Source organism: Caretta caretta, chromosome 11 (genome assembly GCF_965140235.1).
Source record: "Caretta caretta isolate rCarCar2 chromosome 11, rCarCar1.hap1, whole genome shotgun sequence".
In the NCBI taxonomy this organism is placed as follows: Eukaryota; Metazoa; Chordata; order Testudines; family Cheloniidae; genus Caretta; species Caretta caretta.
This window is the reverse complement of record NC_134216.1, coordinates 10154293-10175882: the sequence shown is the minus strand read 5'-3', so window position 1 is coordinate 10175882 and position 21590 is coordinate 10154293. Positions and strand designations below refer to the sequence as shown.

General features: G+C 42.6%; 2 protein-coding genes across 7 annotated transcripts in view; one reads left to right on the top strand and one right to left on the bottom strand.

Annotated features, from left to right (window-relative positions):
* SLC49A4 (solute carrier family 49 member 4) overlaps positions 1-3483 on the bottom strand; it is a 195508-nt gene extending 192025 nt beyond the window's left edge. For 4 of the 6 annotated variants that reach the window (XM_048869812.2, XM_048869811.2, XM_048869813.2 and 1 more), the window contains exon 1: positions 2930-3066. Coding sequence is in view for 2 of the 6 variants with exons in the window: in XM_048869815.2 (XP_048725772.1) it covers positions 2930-3284 (355 nt within the window). In the remaining 4 variants the exon portion in view is untranslated. Of the gene's footprint in view, positions 1-2929 lie in introns of all 6 variants that reach the window. The other 2 variants (XM_048869815.2, XM_048869817.2) reach the window with 2 other exon arrangements.
* A 1146-nt stretch (positions 3484-4629) lies between these two features.
* Positions 4630-21590, top strand: part of HSPBAP1 (HSPB1 associated protein 1) — a 74070-nt gene continuing 57109 nt past the window's right edge. The window contains exon 1 of the mRNA XM_048869819.2: positions 4630-4785. Coding sequence (XP_048725776.1) covers positions 4749-4785 — 37 coding nt within the window. The 5' untranslated portion in view covers positions 4630-4748. The remainder of the gene's footprint in view (positions 4786-21590) is intronic.

The window sequence follows — 21590 nt, the reverse complement described above, 5'->3', positions numbered from 1 at the left end:
ACCATGAACAAAAATGTGTTAATATTCAGGTTTGTAGGTCAGGACCACAATAGTAGTGCATTTAACATTCAAGAAAAATTCTCCAGTTCATGAACTTTAATAAAAAAGGATATAGATGAAATGCTAATTGTCAGGTGAAACACCATCACATTCGACTTGATGACTGCCGAGGTCCAGGATAGGATTTGATTTGAAAATGTCAGGAAAATTAAAAGGGATAGGCCTGCATTATGTTCAAAAATAAACTTGCTGTGTCTTCTCCTTCCATTTCCAATTCACATAAGCTAGTAGATCCGGGGTGGCCAGACTGAGAAGGAGCCAGAATTTACCAATGTACCTTTCCAAAGAGCCACAGTAATACATCAGCAGTGCCCCCCTGCCATCAGTTCCCTCCCTGCAAGAGCCTCCCACCCACCAGCAGGCCCACCAGTCAGTGCCTCTCCCTCCCTCCCCACACCTCCCGATCACCTGTTTTGTGGTGTGCAGGAGGTTCTGAGGGGGAGGAGGGCATGGCAGGCTCAGGGGAGGGGGTAGGAAGGGGTGGAGTGGGGGCAGACTCTGTGGCAGAGCTAGGGGTTGAGCATTGAGCACCCTCTAGCAATTGGAAAGTTGGAGACTGTAGCTCCAGCCCCGGAGTTGGTGCCTATACAAGGAGCCACATGTTAACTTCTGAAGAGCCACATGTGGCTCCGGAGCCACAGGTTGGCCACCCCAGATGTTTCTGCTACTGCTGCAGCATGTTCTGAAACAGTAACATATTTTAATTGTGTGCAGCAATTTGTGTTTTTCAGTGCCTCAATGCTTGTGAGGTGGAAGACTATAACAAATAAGACGCACTGTTCACTCCATTCTCAGTTAGACACATTCTGGATTGCACGTGCTGATGCTGTCTGTCCAAGCTCTCTGCACACAAGTTCAACAGGACTTTATTGCATTTGGAAACACAATAGCGTTCTTTGCTTGTAGAAGGGAAAATAGCCAACAGGATTTCAACACGTTTTAATTATAGAAATATTAATATTATTATACCAACAATGAAACAATAGTCTAGAGCAGGGGTTCTCAAACTGGGGGGGTCAGGATCCCTCAAGGGGTCATAAGGTTATTACATGAGGGGTCACCTCCATCCCAAAACCCGCTTTGCAGCCAACATTTATAATGGTGTTGAATATATAAAAAGTTTTTAATTTATAAGGGGGGGTCGCACTCAGAGGCTTGGTATGTGAAAGAGGTCACCAGTACAAAGGTTTGAGAACCACAGGTCTAGAGAAACTATTTATAATTTAAGACTGTAAATTGTTTGGGAGAGGGACTATGGCAATATAGGACTAATTGCTACTAACATAGTTTTTTCTCCGCCAAATACGTCTCCAGATCTAATGAAAACAATTACAGTGCTTTACAATGTGTACATATTTTCAAATTACTTTGTTATTGTTTTCCCTTTCCTCCAGATAAGCAAGCAGTTAATCCTGAGAATAAATACATGAAATAAATTGAGACAAAAGCCCCAATCCAGCAAACATACATCGGCTCAACTTTATCCATGACAGGTTTCAGAGTAACAGCCATGTTAGTCTGTATTCGCAAAAAGAAAAGGAATACTTGTGGCACCTTAGAGACTAACCAATTTATTTGAGCATGAGCTTTCGTGAGCATCCGATGAAGTGAGCTGTAGCTCACGAAAGCTCATGCTCAAATAAATTGGTTAGTCTCTAAGGTGCCACAAGTACTCCTTTTCTTTATCCATGAGTAACCTCAATTCACTTCAGTGGAAGTGCTCATGCTCCTAACAGGCCTTGCACAAACTGTCTGTAGATATTAGACTTTTTGCACACTAAGTGTACTACTATAAATACAGGTAAGAAAATAATCCTCAAAAAGGTTATAATCTAAATTCACAACTTCAGGAATTATCTTAAATTTGCTCAAAGGTTGGTTAAAAAGATACCACAAAATTGACAGCTAGTCCATTTTAAAAAATGAATTTAAAGTTTTTCAAGGCACTGCGCCTGCCCCAAATTCTCCAATTTGTAATAACATTTTCCTATTTAATTCCTAACATCCAACAAGAACTTTTATTATGCAAGCCTCACACTGATACTAGAACAGTCTCAAAGACTAACCCAATACTTCAATTGGACACGTTAGAAAAACTAAACCTTCTCTACATCGTTACCTACAGGTCTTGAGATTTGGGGTGGGAAATTCCCTAAATCCCCTTATTTTTAAAGGCATTGTTGAGACCGTTTTTAAACATCCTTTGTAGTGAATGACTTCTGCTGTGCATTTGCTTCAATTATATATTTAAAATACCATTCATTTCATTTTTAAGGTATTTCCTCATTCAAGCAATCTTGACAGACAACTCTGAGCACAAATGGAAATGGGTAAGTTATAATGAGATCTAAGAATGAAAAGCACTAAATAATAGGTAGGTAGCAGTAGTATTATATATTTATGTGAACAAAGAAATCTTAATATATGGTTTAGCTCCAAACCACAGCCATCCAAAAATGAAACCCAACCAAAGGAAAAACAACAAACACACAAAGGTACGTCAGAGTCCTCATATGACCCCTAGAGAGAAAAGGGAATGGCGAGGGGGAGAAAGAAGAGCTGGGAAGAGGTGCTGATGGGGATAGGGCTGAGCAGGGAACCTGACAAAGATGAATGGGGAGAGTGGGATAAGGAGAACAAAGATTTTATGAAAACTCCTTGTAGTCCCAGCCCTCTAAGGCCCCACTGCCTTTCCAGTGTGCGCCCCACATGACAACAGGGGAGTCCCAGGATTCAATGGCAGCCCTGTGCCTGACAGAAAGTCTTTCCTAGGGCCACTCATTTACCATGGGAACCCCTTGCCACCCACCCCACGACAGCTCCAGCCCCTCTGCAGAATGCCCAGAGCCCCGGACCCCCCCAATCTTACCCCTCTTATCCATGAGCCACATGAAGGCGAAACAGGGCAGGAAGCCGATTGGGCCCCACAAGACAAGCAAGGCGATGTCCCAGCTGGAGAAGCCGAAGGCCAGGCGGGCCGAGTTCTGGATGGGGCCCCAGCTGTTCCACACCAGGCCCTGCGCGAAGCCCAGCAGCGAGAAGACCAGCAGCACGAGCCAGCGCCGCCCGTAAACCCGGCCCGGTACCGGCGCCAGCCGGGGCGCCGCCGCCGCAGGGATAAGGCCCCGCCAAAGCTGGGGCACAAGGGGACCCCCCGCCGCCCCCCGGGGCTGCGGCGGTAGCAGGGACTCCCGCTCCTCCGCGCTGCTCCAGCCTAGACCCATCTGCAGGGGTCGAAGGGGGGGCTGCCTCCGGGCGGCCAGGACGGGCTCGGGGACAGCAGCTCTCAGGGCGGTTGAGGGGCCCGTGTCCTGTCAGGGCATCGGGGAGGGGTCTGGGGAAACGACGCCAAACTCACAATCACAGGGGCTCTGCCGGGCCCTGCCCAGCCGCATGCGCGAGCCGGGCGGCCCTGCCCACCAGCCACCGCCTTCCCTCACTCCCACCCATCCTCCTTCCAGTCCGAGCCGCCACACAACGGTCACTTCCTGGGGCAAGGAGGTCTCCCTCAGTCAGACCCCCCCACAACGGTCACTCCCTGGGGTGGGGGACTACCTCAGTCAGAACCTCCCCAACGGTCACTCCCTGGGGTGGGGGTCCCCTCAGTCAGAACCGCCCCCTCCAACGGTCACTCCCTGGGGGTGGGGGACTACCTCAGTCAGAACCGCCCTCCCCAACGGTCACTCCCTGGGGTGGGGGACTACCTCAGTCAGAACCGCCCTCCCCAACGGTCACTCCCTGGGGTGGGGGTCCCCTCAGTCAGAACCGCCCTCCCCAACGGTCACTCCCTGGGGTGGGGGTCCCCCTCAGTCAGAACAGCCCCCTCCAACGGTCACTCCCTGGGGTGGGGGTCCCCCTCAGTCAGAACCGCCCCCTCCAACGGTCACTCCCTGGGGGTGGGGGTCCCCCTCAGTCAGAACCGCCCTCCCCAACGGTCACTCCCTGGGGGTGGGGGTCCCCTCAGTCAGAACCGCCCCCTCCAACGGTCACTCCCTGGGGGTGGGGGTCCCCCTCAGTCAGAACCGCCCTCCCCAACGGTCACTCCCTGGGGGTGGGGGTCCCCTCAGTCAGAACCGCCCCCTCCAACGGTCACTCCCTGGGGGTGGGGGTCCCCCTCAGTCAGAACCGCCCTCCCCCACGGTCACTCCCTGGGGGTGGGGGTCCCCCTCAGTCAGAACCGCCCTCCCCCACGGTCACTCCCTGGGGGTGGGGGACTACCTCAGTCAGAACCCCCCCCCCAACGGTCACTCCCTGGGGGTGGGGGACTACCTCAGTCAGAACAGCCCCCCCCCCCGCCCCCTCCCTGAAGTTCTCCCTCAGTCAGAGCCCCTTCTCCCCAACGGTCACGTCCTGAGGTTAGGGGTTCCCTCAGTCAGAGCCCCTTCTCCCCAACGGTCACTCCCTGGGCTCCAAGGCCCTTGGCCTAGAGAGCCCCGAAAGGCCCTTGGCCGGGGCTTTCCACTGTGTACTGAGCTGCCCCATCCCGACCAACAGCCGGCGTCAGCCCCCAGGATGGGTCAGCGCGTGACCCCAGCGCCCGCCTTCTCCGCCCACAGCAAACCCACGTGAGGCGTCCGCTACGCTCACGTGATGGGAGGGGGCGGGGCTGCCGGTGACGGACAAAGGCTGAGCTTTGCGCCCTGGGGCGGCTTTGAGGCGGCTGCTCTGCCCGGTCACCCGGCAGGAGCATGGCAGAGGCTGCAACCCTGGATCCGCCGCTGCCCGGTAGGTGGCCCCGGCTGGTGACGTGTGTGCTGCGGTGGGTGTAGAGCCGGGCAAGGGGGCGGCTTTCTCGCTGGCTGCCTTGGTCTGTCGTGGCCTTAGATCGCAGCCCGCTGTCCGGGCTCTGACCTGGCCCCCGGGGCACGGGCCAGCGTGCAGTGCCTGGCTGGGTCTTCAGCATCCTCTTTGCAGACCGGGCGCTGGCGCCTTAGTTGCTCCCTCCCCGGCTGCCTGAACACGTGTCCACACACATGCACGGTTTGCTCCCAGCACCTCTCACCGTGTCCTCCCTTCACCTCCAGGCATGAGTTCAGTTCCGGTAAGTATCTCCGTGCTTGCTGGTCTCCGAGATGTGCATTCCTCTGCACTTGCAAACTCAGCCCCGCTTCAGCTCCACGGGGGGGTAGCCAACAGTGGAAGCTGATGTGTAGACAGGTTTTACCACCTGCATCCACCGTTCCTCACGCTGCTGGAGCTGCACCTCTGAGGAATTACATCTACAAAGGTTTCGGAGTAGCAGCCCTGTTAGTCTGTGTTCGCAAAAAGAAAAGGAGTACTTGTGGCACCTTATCATTGGAAATCAGCTGTAGCTCACGCTCAGATAAATTGGTTAGTCTCTAAGGTGCCACAAGTACTCCTTTTATTTTTACAGCTACAAAGGTTACTGGTGCAGACAAGGCTGTTAATATGTCACGTGCAAGGTCTTTTACACCTGAGCGTCCGGCGAGTCATTGCTACTTATTTTTTTGTTCCCCTTTCTAAAATCAAACAACAGAAGTAGGAAATTAACAGCCCAATGACATTAAATGCGTTAAGGCTGTAAAATGTCAGGAAACAGAAGTTAAAGTGATCATAGTAACATTAATTTGCCCACATAAGTATCCACTTCATATTTCCAAGTTAAGATTTAAATTCATTGTAAATTTTTAAAATAAATTCTGTTTTTCTATTTGCTGTTTTCCAGCAGTACAAATTATAGATTCACTCTTATTCTCTCTCTCCACTCACCCCTTGTATCCTTCTGTAAATTCCTCTGACTAATCTTATGCTGGCCCTTGGGATGTTGTGCATCATGTATCTTCCTTTTGCTCCTTTAGATCCCCACTCAAAGTCCACATTTCCACCAACAATGACCCACACTCCCATGCCTAAAATACATTTAATCTTTAAAGGAACCTCCTCAGTGTGTATGGGCATTTTACTAGTACAAGCAACCTCATTATATGTACTTTGCATAAATCTTCCTGATCTGATATCACCTCTCCCTGACTTAAATGAGACTCCTTGTGATCCACCTATACAGATCCAATTGCAGGATCCAGGATTAAATTTGCTTTTGAGGTGCTATAAAAGATGTTGAGGTATTGTGACAGGTCATCTACTTGTTACTTTTTTTTCTTTAAGGCAAAAGTAAACACAGAGGTGGGAAAAAGATCTGGTTTCTGCTGGTGACTGCTTGATATGACTTGGATGGGCACAGTTCCACCAAATGTAGACTCCTCTTACAGGCTGCTAGTATTGTTTTATAATAAGGTGGATAAAAATCAATGGTGGTCTAAATAAAAAAAAAATACCCATTGAATGTGATTATTTGGATTTACTATTTTTTAAAAACTGCAGATGAATTTAGAGTCATCTGTCACATGAGCTAAGGGCATTATAAACTATTATCATTTGAATAAATTGAAGAATATATTCAGTTCATTATGCCATAGATATCAATAGGTAATAGACTGTTTACCACATGCAATTGTCATCATAAAATTAATGGTTTATGCTGCACAATATTTCAGTTTCTCTAAAAAATTATTTATTTCAGATTGGCTTCAGTTCTGTCACAATGATTGGAAATTTAATTGATAAATGGCAGTATGTTGAACTGGGGTAGTAGGGTGCACCAGAATGACTCACTAATACATCCAAGCAGCACATCAATGAAATTCAAATGATACTTAACCCCTGATTCTGCAATAGGATTTGTGCAGGTGGATCCTTACGGAGTTCCATGAAAGACAATGGGCACTGGCATAATGGTATGCCCATGCAGATCTGATTTCAGGATTGGGGCCTAAACTAGGAATTGCAAGCACCAGGGTGGATTGAAGAAATTTATACCAACCTAAATAATTAGAAATATAGGCAAAAAATAAGAAAATGAGATTCTGTCTAGACAAATTCAGCCTAACTCAGCTGGGAAAATATAATTCACACACCATTATTTAAAAGGAGACATATGGATAATAGCAGAGAGTAAATAGTTATGAACCTTAATGTGAAATGGCAGCAAAACTAGATCATAGTCCAAATTCAGGCTTGGCTCAATTAAGTAGTGCCCAGAGGTATCAACCAAGATCAGTGCCTTATAGTGCGAGGTGCTTTACAAATGCTAACCCCTGACTATATTACAGCCCTGTCCCAGTGATCTTGCAGTCTAGTATAACTACATTGCTACTGACAGGTTTCAGAGTAACAGCCGTGTTAGTCTGTATTCGCAAAAAGAAAAGGAGTACTTGTGGCACCTTAGAGACTAACCAATTTATTTGAGCATGAGCTTTCGTGAGCTACAGCTCACTTCATCGGATGCATCCGATGAAGTGAGCTGCAGCTCACGAAAGCTCATGCTCAAATAAATTGGTTAGTCTCTAAGGTGCCACAAGTACTCCTTTTCTTTTTACATTGCTACTGTAATTTCACTGACTCATTGAAGTGGTGCCAATGATAATGTGCTGTCAAATGCAAAAGGTAAACAAAGTGGGGGGGAAATCTTTGGTTTTCCTCTCTAACCTTTTTCAGTGATAGTAATCCTAGGTGTTCCTTGTTATACTGATGAGTAGAAAATATAATTCATTCAGAAGTGTGAATTTTCAGTGCTCTTTAATGTTTAGCAAAGTGATACTCAGACCTCAGTCATTCAGGAGCCAAATTAGCAATCAGCATTACCCAAAAGAGCCACAGTATTGTGAATTCATTGTTTCATTTAATATTTTTATATTTATAATATTCTCACAGCAGAATGACTGGCCAATTATTCTACAACTGGTTAATAACCTAGTAAAAGCATCCTGATTGGTAAATAATTAAAACACTGTGTTTTAATATCATGTGCTGCACAGAGTTACGGGAGACATATTAAAGAGCCACTTGCAGCTCCCAAGCCTCAGTCTGAGTATCACTGGCTTAATAAGTAAATACAGTACTCCTCTGCTTTTACCGTAGTGTAAAAATGAAGACTCTGAATATATGTGGAATAATTAATACAAAAAATGTTCAGTAATTAATTCAGGCCTTATCATCTGACTGTTTGGGAATATATTTTGACTCTCATACTGACCACTAAGAACTGATATATTAAGCAAGAAACAGCAACCATAACAAAAAATGAGCAGCAGATATTAAAATAGATAATGTAAAGCTGTCTTTCTTTACTATTGATTTCATATGATTAAAATAATTTAATTTAATTCTTATTTTAAATCATTGCACCATATTTCATAGCACTATAACCAATATGCAGATATTCCAGTGGTGGCATGACCTTTTCTAGCTATTTAATTAACACAAAAAGAAAAGGAGTACTTGTGGCACAGTCTAACATTCCACATGAATTATTCTTGTTTGCAGGATTTCATACCATTTAAATTTGTTAATGTGAAGGAGCATTGCATTGTTGATAAACTGTTAGAAATCAAATTATCTGGCAGCTAACTGATTGCATTATTTTATTCATGGATATAATACTTCTCTAAATATGCTAATGTCACTCTTTCCTCCATATGATAGCATTTTTCCCATTCTCATAACTGACACTTGTATATTTGGGTGTGGAAATCTCTGCATGCTTTAACCTCATTATAATGTAACCTAGAGACTTGAATATCATCAGATCAGCTAAATGTGTATTCAGACAAATATGAAGATTTTTTGACTCCTAAGACTTACACAAATAGAGTTTTATGGGGGGAGGGGTGTTAGGTTTTGGGCTTTTTTTAACGTAGTAGCAAAGAATTTGGTCATGAAGGGTTAGACTTTTGTTATGAAGGGTTAGACTTCTCTTAAGAGAGACAAGGTAGGTGAGGTAATATCTTTTATTGGACCAACTTCTCTTAGTGAAAGAGACAAGCTTTTGAGCTATACAGAGCTCTTCTTCAGGTATAGGAAAGTTACTCAAGCCAGGTCTACACTACCACTTACTTCAGTATAACTTATATCGCTCAGGGGTGTGAATAAGACATCCCCAAGTGACGAAGGTACTCGGACCTAAGTGGAGTGGACAGCGCTATGTCAGTGGGAGTGTCTCTCTTGGGAGTGGATTTATTATGCCAGTGGGAGAGCTCTCTCTCATCAGCATAGAATGTCTTCACCAGACATGTTACAGCTGCGCGGATATAGCGCTTCTAGTGTAGACTAGCCCCAAGTGTCACAGCTAAATACAAAGTGGAACAGATTGTTTAGTGTAAGTAGTTACGCACATTTTAAGGGACCATTCAAGATGAAGTGGCCTGTTAACACCCCTGAAGTCATAGGACAAAAAGGGGAGTTGATGGCTTACGGATTGTTCTAATAGCCATAAATCCAGTGTCTTTATTAAGACCATGATTTTTGGTGTCTAGCAAAATTATGAATTTGAGCTCTCAGGCTTGTCTTTTGAAGGTGTAAAAGACTATGCTACAGTATACTAAACAATCTGTTCCACGTAGTAGTTAGCTGTGACACTCTGAGTACCTTTTCCAGACCTGCAGAAGAGCTCTGTGTAGCTTGAAAGCTTGTCTCTTTCGTCAACAGAAGTTGGTCCAATAAAATATATTACCTCATCCACCTTGTCTCTCTATTATCCTGGGAACGATGCAGCTACAACACTGCAAACAGGAAGTAGGGAGATCAGACATGCTCTGTTGAAACTGTTCCAGTCTTTCATGTAAAGGCAATTCATAATGCCTCCTACGATATATGTCTTAAAATTCACTGTACAAAAATTTGAAAACGTGCATTGCTGTGCATATAATCCTGTTTATATCATAATATCTTTGATTGGTTTTGTTTGTGGTTTTTATGGGAGTCTTGTTTGTTTTGGAGAGGGTACTAGGGATTTTCTAAAATATTCGAGCTCTCTATGCATTTGCAGGTTTCTGATAGTCAATGTGAAGTTCCTTATAAATAAAAAATAATTTACTTTGGTATTTTTGATTGAAGCCAGCATTAGTTAGACAAGAACTAACAAGCACCTGAGACCAATATGCTACTCCCACATACCCAAAATTGGTTAGGGTGCAGTTAAGCTTGAAGGCACATGCCACTGATCTGAATGTGTATTATTTTTCAAGAATGTTATTTAACAACCAAACCCCAAACATTCAGACCCCAGAAAATGCACAGTTAGGGTTTATCTACACAGTAAAGTTAGTGCACAGTAAGCTAGAGTGAGAATTTAAAGCATGCTAGCGGCTCTGCACTAACTCCCCGTGTGGACACCCTTACTGAGCACTGAGAGTGCCCCGGGGTGTTTTGCTTAACGTGCTTCTGAAGGGCATTAAGCTACAACGCACAAAGGCACTCTTACTGTGCAGTAGGAGTGTCCACACAGGGTAGTAGTGCACACTAGCTGCTGCAGGTGTTTCCACTGTGTAGACAAGCCTGTAAGGTTGCGCTTCTCAAAAAAGGCATCCAGATCACTTTAGATTTTCCTCGCCTCCTAGAGATGATAGCTACCATCTTCATTCTTTGCACAGAACATCAAAAATATGCACCAGAGAACACTGGTTTTGTAACTTGTTTCATATGTTCATGTCTCTCCATGCTAAGTGAACTCCTTTTGTCACCACACTAATCCTTGCTGTTTCCATGTAATTGCTCTAATGTAATGATCTTGGCATTTGTGATTTATATATGAAGATATTTGATCTTGAATAATTGGCTGCCATATGGAATCAAAGGAGGTATGGTGCACCTTATAAAATCAAATAATTTTGAGGAGCTGAGTGCCTTCAGGGTGATCAGGCCCTTCATGAAAAATGGGGAATGACTGCCTTCAATGTGCTGTTTGTCACACTGGTCATTTGAAAATTCATTTACATGTGCTCTGTTTAGAAGCAAGAAGGTCGTAAAATGACAATATTTCTAAGGCCCTGTGCTTTACTGCTTTGCTGAATTGGGGTGTATATATGATTTAAGATTGACATATTCTATTCTGCTATTCAATGTTTTCTGGTGACTGGTACAATTAAACTGTTATGCATAGATAAGGTAGTAAGAATTTCTGATTTTTCGCAGTATGTTGCTATAAGAGCAAAGATAAGATCATTTGGATGCCTAGCTTTAGAAGTGCAACCTTAACATTGCATTTCTTGTGTCTCTGAAATTAGGGGGGTTATTTTTTTATTTTAACTCTAACATTCTTCAAAGGTATGTACTCAAACAATTGAACTAGCCCGAGCTAGTGATGACAATTCCTGCAATCTTGAATTATTCAGTGACTGGTTTGGTGAACTTTACTGTCTGAAAGGAATCTCAAGACCTCAGAACTCATCAAAATAACTTTTCTAAACACATTAATAAGCCTACAAATGTTAAGCTTTGGAATATATTGAACAGCAGAGGAAACTCCCAAAAATCAAAACAACAGCAGTGTCGTACTTGCCTCTAAAATGAAAGGTCACATTCAGTCCTCAGAGAAGCGCACACAACTTCATTGATTTCAATGGAAGTTCTGTGTGCATCTCAATGGAAATTTTGGCCCAAATAATCCTTGGTCTTTTTATTGAAGATGGTGCATGACCACCAGAACACAGACAGACACTTTGGAGTAGGACATTATGTATAAACAGTGAAGAAAATCTCTGGGTTGAAGAGAGATATTTTGATACCATTAATAGTAGTTTGTCTATTATAAAGCTGTGAAATTTAATATATTTCTATGTTCTAAAGCTGTACTTTTCAGTAAAATTCTGTGTATTCTCTCTGGACAGACAGTAACTTTTATGTTGAGTGTATATGTATTACGTAAAAAAACTAACATTAATGCAACTTTAAGATTGATACTTCATTCAGAAAGGTTGAGGAATTCACACCTTAATGGACAACATTAGGTCAAATTTAGCCCTAAACCGAAGTTTTGTAACAGCAAGGTTTTGCAAAACCCAAACTATGAAATTCAAAACAAAACACTGAAAACAGTGGTTCATAAACAATTATTCTCTTTCTTTGCTGAAAACCTAAACATCAGCATTATGCTAATACATGAAAGTGAAATTGACTAGGAACTGACTCAAAAGTTAAACTCACCAGACTATTTTCATCACTCAAGCCAAAGGAAAATGGAAACAAACATAATAAATAATGAAAAGTGCTGTTATTAAATATTTACATTACAGTAATGCCCAAGGCCCCAGTCAGGGACCCTCTTGTGCTGCATGCTGTATGAACCCCTCTGAACATATAAATCCCTCCGAATGGATTCTTCAAATTTCTTTCAGTTTAATAATCTAAGGTGTTATTAGCACGAATATTTGTTTTGTTGTAAAGTATATATTTTAACCTGACAGTCCTTTAAGAAACTATACTACATCAATAACTAACTAGGATTACAGTTAAGATTTTGTCATGGTTATTTTTAGTAAAAGTCACGGATAGGTCATGGGCAGTAAACAAAAATTAACAAAGTCTGTGACCTGTCCAAGGAGGAGGGGTGTCACTGACAGTCCAAGCCCCATTGCACGCGCGAGGGAGCAGCTGACAGCTCGACTCCTGCCCCTGTCCTGGGAGCTGAAGCCAAAGAAGTCACAGAGGCCCGTTAAAGTCCCAGAATCCATGATCTGTGATAAAACTATATATATATTTATACTAGGTATTGCATATGTGAGCCATGGCCCCCTACTGGATAGAAGAACTGCTCAATTGTATTACAGGCCTATGGTTCTCACTCTTTTGGGGCTTAGGACCCATTTGTAAACCTTGATCACCTGTTGTGACCCAGTAAATAGCTTTAATGCAAAAAATACCAAGCTTGCTAAAAAAAAAAAAAAAGGGAGAATTTGTGGCACCTTAGAGACTAACAAATTTATTTGAGCATTAGCTTTCGTGAGCAGCAGCTCACTTCATCGAACGCATCCGATGAAGTGAGCTGTAGCTCACGAAAGCTTATGCTCAAATAAATGTGTTAGTCTCTAAGGTGCCACAAGTCCTCCTTTTCTTTTTTCAGATACAGACTAACACAGTTGCTACTCTGAAACCTAGCTTGCTAAATATTTCTTACCCACTGTATATAGATGTTAATGTAATAAGTATTGAATAACAACAGAATAAGTACACCATTATGACGGAGTACACTCCTATATTCACACCCGACACACTATTGTAATAATCTTTGTACAAAGTATGCCTTGTAAGGTATCCTTTGAAAATTCATAATTTGCTGGTCAGTACTGTCCTGGTGAAATATGTATGGCAACATTGTATGTGAAATTATAAGATTTCCCTGTATGGTGTTATTAACACATTTTCCAAACTCCACAGCCCTGCCCAAACACAAGTTGGCAAACAGGTCTGTCCTAAACAAAGCAATGTGTGCTCTGCTTAATTTTAATTTAAGCAGTAAACACAGTCATCAAGCAGGAAGGGAAGACAAAGGAAGTTCAAACAGGTGAAAAAACCCAGCAGGGAATATCTGTCCACATAAACTCTCTGACTCCTGGTTCTCAGCTGGAAATGTTTTTCAAGAGGGGGACTGAAACTATTAAAAGGAGGGACAAACACCCAAAGGCGCACCTCTATCTCTCCCTGCCCATCACATTCACTAGACCCAAAGAGATAAAGGAAGTAGTCATTGAACTCTGGGGGGAGTTCATTTCTGACTTTTATGCTTCATTACTTGTAATCATTTAAAATCTCTCTTTGTAGTTAATAAACTAGTGTTACTGTTTTATCTAATCCTGTGTGTTCAGGTTGAAGTAGCTGGGTAACAAACTGAATTATTCCCTTAAAGGAATAATGGACTCAATATTAGTACTGTCCAGGAGAAGGCTAGGCAGTACAGCACATACATTTCTAGGGCCACCCTAGGGCAGTCTTTAAGGCTGGTAACAGCAAAGGGGTGTCTGATTGGCAGAAGCGCACACACAGGCAGAGTTGGGAGTGACTTACATGCTGGAAGCTGTTGGTGAGCAGCAAGGCATTGCAAAGGGTACCCCAGGTTACAGGGCAGGGGTGACACAGCTACTTGTTAGTCTGGATTGTACCCTGGTATGTCACAACCATGCATACCATTGCAGCGGCTCCTGTCCTCTGGGGCTGGGCTCAGCTCCCTGCTCTGGCCATTGCAATCTCTGGGGTTGTAGCGTTGATCAGGCTTGGCCCAACCTCCCTAATGAGGGTCTGGCCAGGCCAAATTTAGAGAGTAAAGTTGTGACCTGGCACATCAGGTCACAGCGACACTCAAACTTGACCTGACTGGCCCTCCATCATCATGATGAAGGGGTGGCTAGGCCATACCTGAGTGGTGCTGCAATCTCACAGTGCATGGAGAGGGGAGCCAAGCCCCGCCAGCACTGTGGGACCAGAGTTGCAGGAGCCGGTGCTGCAGGGTGAGTGTAGGGTGAGTTCTGCAACCCTTCCGCACACACCCTGGGGGCAGAATCTGACCCCCTCTCAGGGCTTCCCACTCCCTTGGTGAGGGACTTGATTTCCCCCTCCCCCACCGGGACTTCCACACAACCCCTTGACACATTCTGCTGACTCAATTTTGGGTTGCAACCAATGGGTTGAGAAACAATGTTATAGGCTGTACACTGTTACTGGCTAAAGGGAGTATTCCCTTTTGACCAGAAAGATCTACATTCTCTCTCTCTCTGCTATTGTCCTGAAGTTCTGACTATGTTGAACAATACAGTGACATCCGTCAGGTCCTACATGACTACAAATGTCAGTGCATCTTATAGAATGCACTGAATAACTTACAGTAATATTAAAATTGACCATTAACAAATAAAGCAAAAAATAGAAAACATTTTGTATGTACAATGTGGCCCCAGCGTGTGGTGGGGTGGGATTTTGTCGGTTGTTTTTAGTTTTGTTGGTCGGTTTGAAAAATGAATGTTTAAATATCCTGACTTGTGAATTCTCAGTTTTTTCTACTGTGCCATTGTAGTAACATTAGTCTTTGCATTAAATTCCCTGTACTTGTGAAGCAAGTAGATACGGGTTGTGATTGGAGTACATAAGTGCTGCTGAAGCACTTGAAAGGTGGTACTTTGCTGCTAAATCACTCTCGCAGCAGTGTAAGTGTGTGTAATTTATGTGCCAAAGGACAAAGGTGTGGATTTGTGGCAGGCAAAGAAAGAAAAAGCACAGCCTCCCCCACACACTTTACACCCTCTAAAAAATAAATATTCATTTGTCCAGTGAGTTCTGCAGATCCTCTAAACATTCTGTTTCCCATAACTCTGCTAAGGCCAATAAGCAGAAATCTACAAAGGTTACCAAAAAATCTGTTGAATGCTGTCGTTCTTTAGACCAAATGAGCATGCCCCATATGAAGTCTGGAGCTGTATCCTCTCCTCTGCAACAATGAAAGTGCAGTTTGAGCACAAAGCTGGTTTCTCAGTTAATGACTTGAATCACTTTTCAAGGAAAGAAAAACAAACTAGGTAAGGTGATGTATGGCATCAGGCTCGGCATCAGCATAACTTGCAGACTGATTACTCCTTTGCTATTAGCAGGATTCTTCAAGGATGCTGTTGGTAGTGAGTGGGGTCTATTTCTTCTCTCTTCTGCTACTCCTCCACGAATAGCAGGGATCAGTGGCAGTTTAATCACTGAACTCTCATTGATGCTCAGAGAAGTCATATCTAAACACGCATGTACTGCCCTGAAATCTGATCAATATACATTTAAATGCCTCCTATTGCCATAAAATAGTTTGTAGTTTTGCAGACCAGTGTAATCACATGCAGATTACTGTAACTATTTCAAAAAATAAAACTTACCTTGTGGCTGTAATTGAGAAAATTTTTAATTATAAGCCCCTGCCGAGATCATTACATTTACTTTTGGTTTTGAAGGTTTTAGGATCCTCCCCTTCCTTCCAACCCTTCTAGGATCCACCGCCCTCCCCTGATTGCCAAGCACTTAGGAAGATGGAGATTTGTTGACTTGAATAGGTTGGCACTTCCAGAGTACTGTATTCAAAATACCTGGGATTGTCCTTTGACTCTATAATTTTTTTCTCTTTATAAGAAGTTAGGATGATAAATTCTTACACATTTGCAAGCAAAACAGTGTGATGGGGGTTATTCTACAAATATTTTCAATAGAACTTATTCTCCTTCCTTTAGAAAATAATTCTAAACCCTCTCAATTAAAGTCCATTATTTAAACAGCAGGGTACATTGGCAGGAGACAACTACTGTTCGCTAATGAATTCTTGTAATTTGATACATTATTCTACGTTAATGACAGCACATTTAACTTTTTAATGACTGTACATTTTAACTTCTGAACAACTTTAATCAAACCCACTTTTCTGCAGATCCCTGCTGTGTTAAACTTTTTATTCCCAAACCCTGCACAGTATTCAGAATAAATTTTAAATCAGAAATTGAGAATTGATCTTTCTCTTGGCAGCACAGAGAGACTGGAAAGTGAATGTCTGAAATCATCACTACCCTTTCACCTCCCCCACAGTATTAAAATCTGGATCCATTGTTGTATATTAAAACACCTCTTGTAAAGGTGATTGGCTTTTCAATTAGCAGATTGCTGTTACGTTCCAAAATAACAATGAAGTGCCATTCCAAACAATACAAAACATCGGTGCCAAATCATATAATTTCTTGCAGTCATTGAATTTGAGTTGAAACTTGACAAAGTACAATTCTTGGTTGGCTTCTAAACATGTCTTGTGAAAAGTCAAAAAGTGGGACAAAGTATTCATTCACCTTTTGTGTTGTGAAGATACATCACTTGTTGGGCCTGATAGAAAAAATTAGTTTGCTAATACTCTTGTCTCTTTTGTAATCAGATTACAGTTGGGCAGTAGAAGACCCAATGTTTACTCTCTTTAAAGGGAACATGCATCTCCACTCTCCGCTTCCCCCATGGGTTGTGGCGTACTATGTCCAAGATGTGTTATTGGCATTTTGTTTCCTTTGTATAAATTTTACTTTTAATTATCAAAGACCAAATTGTGCACTGATTTACACACGATGCATTGTGGGGAGTTTGCACAGGGTATAAATCAGTGTAGAGTTTGGCAATTAGGAATGAGTTTAAGTAAAACTGAAGGTAAACCAGAGGTATTAGAGGAAAGGAACTTTTCTTTTTAAAAGCAGCAGGTGGCATATCTTGCGTCAACTGACAGTCTTAATAAGTTATTCGCAATCATTAAGGCCTTGATCTTATAAGTATATGCTTAACTTTACTCACATGAGCACATGTATTATAGAATTGCGCCTACTTGGAGATAAAGAATAAAAATTTAGAGGAATGACTTGTTTTACTGCATTGAAAATAAGATTTCATGTTAGATACCTGCAGTTCTAAGCAAGAAGTATTTATCCATACCTCACAGCCACACAGTTAATAAAGCAAAAAATTACTACATTCATTTACAACAACTGACAGGCACCAGGGAGTATAAAACAATTTAAATGAAGTAGTACATGATTAAGACAATTTTGCCTTTTTAAACCTGATCTTTTGTCCTGTTTTCATATGACAGAAACAATTATATTTTTGTGTGAAAGCTTAATGTGACATAAATATTTTATTAAGTGGTATGATATGACCTGAATATTAGGAAGTTTTACCTTCTACTTCAAGCCAGGATTTACTGGCTACACTTCTTTGCAGTTGGCTGATAATCATCTCCCTGGATTATATAGCCTTCTTAACATACTGTATGTGTCATGGTGCTGCCCATGAATTCACCTGAGGAATGAAATAATTTGACCTGGGTGAACTTTTTGAAAAATGAATATTCTACTTTGCTTGCTAATTACCAAGAGGCATGAAGAGGACTACACCAGAGACCTCCTCCTGGTTAAGAGCTACACAGGAAAGAGCTTGACAAATCCTATCACAGCACCTTTAGATGTGCATTTTTCCTCTTGACAGTGCTGTAGTCAGCCCAGAGGAAGGAAGGAGGTAACAAAAACTTGAAGCAAAAAATCTACCTTCATATCTCCTGTCAACCCTCATTGCCTACACCTCTTCAGGAAGCCATGGAGGAGATTGGTATAATGCTGCAAAATGATAAATTAAATGAATATAAAAAGAAAAGGAGGACTTGTGGCACCTTAGACTAACAAATTTATTTGAGCGTGAGCTTTCGTGAGCCACGAAAGCTTATGCTCAAGTAAATTTGTTAGTCTCTAAGGTGCCACAACTCCTCCTTTTCTTTTTGCGAATACAGACTAACACGGCTGCTACTCTGAAACCTGTCATAGATGAATATAGGGAGCTTTCAGGAGCCACAGATTCCTAAATGACTGATCCCTCAAAGACTCTTTATGCAAGTATCACAGATCAGGGCAACTGCACCAGTATTCCTCCTCTGTGTCCACCAAGGGTACCTACTCTCAGACTTCCAGCTCCCCAGCTGTCACATCTCTCTCCCTCCTCACTGGGGTTTTTTCCAGGCTGCCTACACTGAATTTCCCAGCGAATCAGACAGCCTAAGCAGGCCTGCTTTGCCTTCTCCTCAGAGGCTATAAGCAGCATAATTGCCCATAGGGAATAAGTTACTACACAGCTCCTTCTAAGCAAGCACATTTATTCTTAAGGTGAAAGCATTATAGAGAAAATGTGTTAAAACAATAAAAGAACCTGCACGCATGCTAACAAACTAACCAGAGACCACCCCCAACTCCAACAAGGGCTCTGTCAGGTGATCAGTCCTTCAGATCCCACCAGGGGGTATTTCTGTTGTTACAAGTTCATAACTACCTTGGCTCAGAACAAGCACCCCCATGACTAGGTCAAGTCCTTCCAACCCTTCCCAGGAAGGATTGAGGCCTCCCTTGGACAGAAGGCCTGTCTGTTTGCTGGATCAGAAAGCAGGCCTCAAGTCCATTTAAACTTAGGCTTTTTATCCAAAAGTCCTTTCCTTGTCTGTTGGTTCTCTAGAGAATTCAGTTTGAACCAGTATATGCGAGCCTGTCCACGTTAGGGGTATCTCTCTGGGGAGGTTACAGCCTAAGTGAATTTGCCTGATCACTTCCCACTCTTCTTAATTCCTGAAGCTGTGAACCCCTTCTCCCATGGAATTATTTACAGTCTCTGGCCCATAATGATACATAAATGTAATACAGTAAGTTCTCTGTTCCTGGAGATTTTACCAAATCATACAAATTACCTAAGTATAAAGGGGCTTCCTGCAAGACTATTCTCTGAGGCTTCATGCTCCAGCCAATTCTTGCCACTAAGAGGCCTTTTTTTTCCTTTGCCAAAAAACTAACCCACCCACTCTTTCTTTCTGGACAAAATTATGTAGGGAGTTTTTGTTTTGCTTTAATTAAATAGTTGCTTATTTGCTGTACAAAGACTGCTTTATTACTGAATGGGAAAGGTGTTTTAGTACCTATCCAGACAGCAACTCTCCAAAGAGAGAGTTGAGAACATATTGGCTCTAATTCAGGAGTGGCCAGCCTGAGCCTGAGAAGGAGCCAGAATTTACCAGTGTACATTACCAAAGGGCCACAGTAATATGTAATGATTATATATGTGTGTGTGTGTGCGCACACATAATTATATACTTATATATTTATAATGTATAGTTAACGATAATAATAATAAAAACTTACCCTTTTACTTAGTGGGACTTCTGGCAATCCTTGCTTTCAGCAATTCCCTTGAAGTTTGATTTGTGTTCAGTTGTGCTCACAAGCAGCAGTTCTCTTAAGTGGCTGTCTATCAAAATGGATCAGTGCTTGGATTTCACATGTTTGAGTGTCGAGAAAACAGACTCATAAAGATAGGTCGAGGCAAACAAACATCAAAATTAATTTTAGGGCTGCACCTCTGATGTTGGGGTATTTATCCTTTGGTACAGATTTTCAGAAAGTAAGTGTCCCCTCTGTCTTCTGAACAGATTTCAATCTGTCATCTTCCAAAAGTTCTATTATTTCGGTCTGCCATATTGCTTCATCAGTGACTAAAGGGGTCTTCAGACAATCGGGTTCAGCACTAAAAGGGTCAATCAGAAATCTGATTAGGTCTTTTCTGCTGCAAATCTTGGGATCTTTCTTCAAAACTGTTCTTAAGATCTTTAATTATGGTCATATATCTAGTTGTGCTACGTTTTAGGGGTTCTGCTGCATCTTCTTTTGATCTGGCTTGAACTTGTGACATTGAGGGAAAGTGTGTCGGCTTTCCCTCAAGCATTTGTCTGGGAAACAACTGCAGTTTGTTCATGAACGCAAATACACTTTGCACTAGATCAGACAGCAACTGGAATTTTCCTTGAAAGTCCATGTTTAGTTTATCCAAATGCAGCAGCATGTTTGCAAGAAATGCCAAATCTAGAACCCACCCAGGATCTGTAAGCTCGGGCTGTATTCTGTCTTTCTCCTCCATAAACAATTTTACTGGTTCCAGGAGCTCGAAAAAACAGGTAATAACTTTACCTCTTGAGAGCCACTGAACTGCACAGTGAAATGGCAAATCGGCAAGGGAGTAGTCTTCATTCAGTTCTTCAATTAGATTTTGAAATTGTCTGTGATTGAGTGCATTTGAGTGAATGAAATTCACAATGTGCAAGGCAGGTTTCATGACGTGATCAAATTTGAGATTCTTAGATACCAGTTGCTCCCAATTGAATAATACAGTGAAATGTCCAAAATTCGGGAAAGATCTCGTCAGACCTACAAAGGCCTACTCATCCATTCACAGATTCCCACATGAATGGAGCTCTGTCCATTGCAATGGCAGTGAGCTTCTATAAAGGCAAGTTGTTTTTCACAATTACCAGCATCAACACCTACTTTAGATCTCGTCCATGAGTTCTGTGTCTTAGTGACACAATATCGAGGAGTTCTTCCCTTACAACACAGTCGTAAGACACAGTGCAGGAAAATACCGATAATTGAGGTTTATTCTGAGCGTCGCACGACTCATCCAAAGCGATGTTCAAATATTCCCACTGCTGACGTTGCGAGTGCAGTTGTAATTCACCGTTCAGGTCAGAGATTCTGCGTTCTGTTGTGTGACGTGAAAGCTGCAGACCCAAAATTTTCTTCTGTAGATTCTGGTTCTCTGGTGACAGGATTGAAATCACATCAGTTAGGCACATTTTTACGAACTTCCCTTCGGAGTTGGGCTTTTTCACACGGGCTATGTGCCAGGCCACATAATAGGAGGCTAACATTAGTTTGCTATCAGTTGGAAAATAAGTGTGGAGTTCAGAACCTTGTGGGAATTCTTGATCCATGTGTGCATGGGTCAAAGAGAAATCACACTGCAAGTTTGAAGATTTGAACTGAGAGATACACGTCTGGCAAAGAAGACACATGGCCTTCTCATTACGTTCAACGAAAATGTACTTATTCTCCCACACCTCTTAGCCTCGATTTTCATCTGTGTATTTCTCTTCCGTTTGCACTTCTGGCAATCCTTGTTAGATGGTGTAAGAAAAATATTGGTAAAAATTTCTACAGCAGCACAGTGTTTACACTCCCATTTCTGAGTCAAAACTGAGTAATGTGCTTGCTGTGATCCATGATGTAATGACTATGGAAGCTAGTCACCATGTGCTTGTGCAAGGATTCAAGGAGACACATGCACCAACTTTCCAGAGTTGAGGCCATCAGCACTGAGGTTGT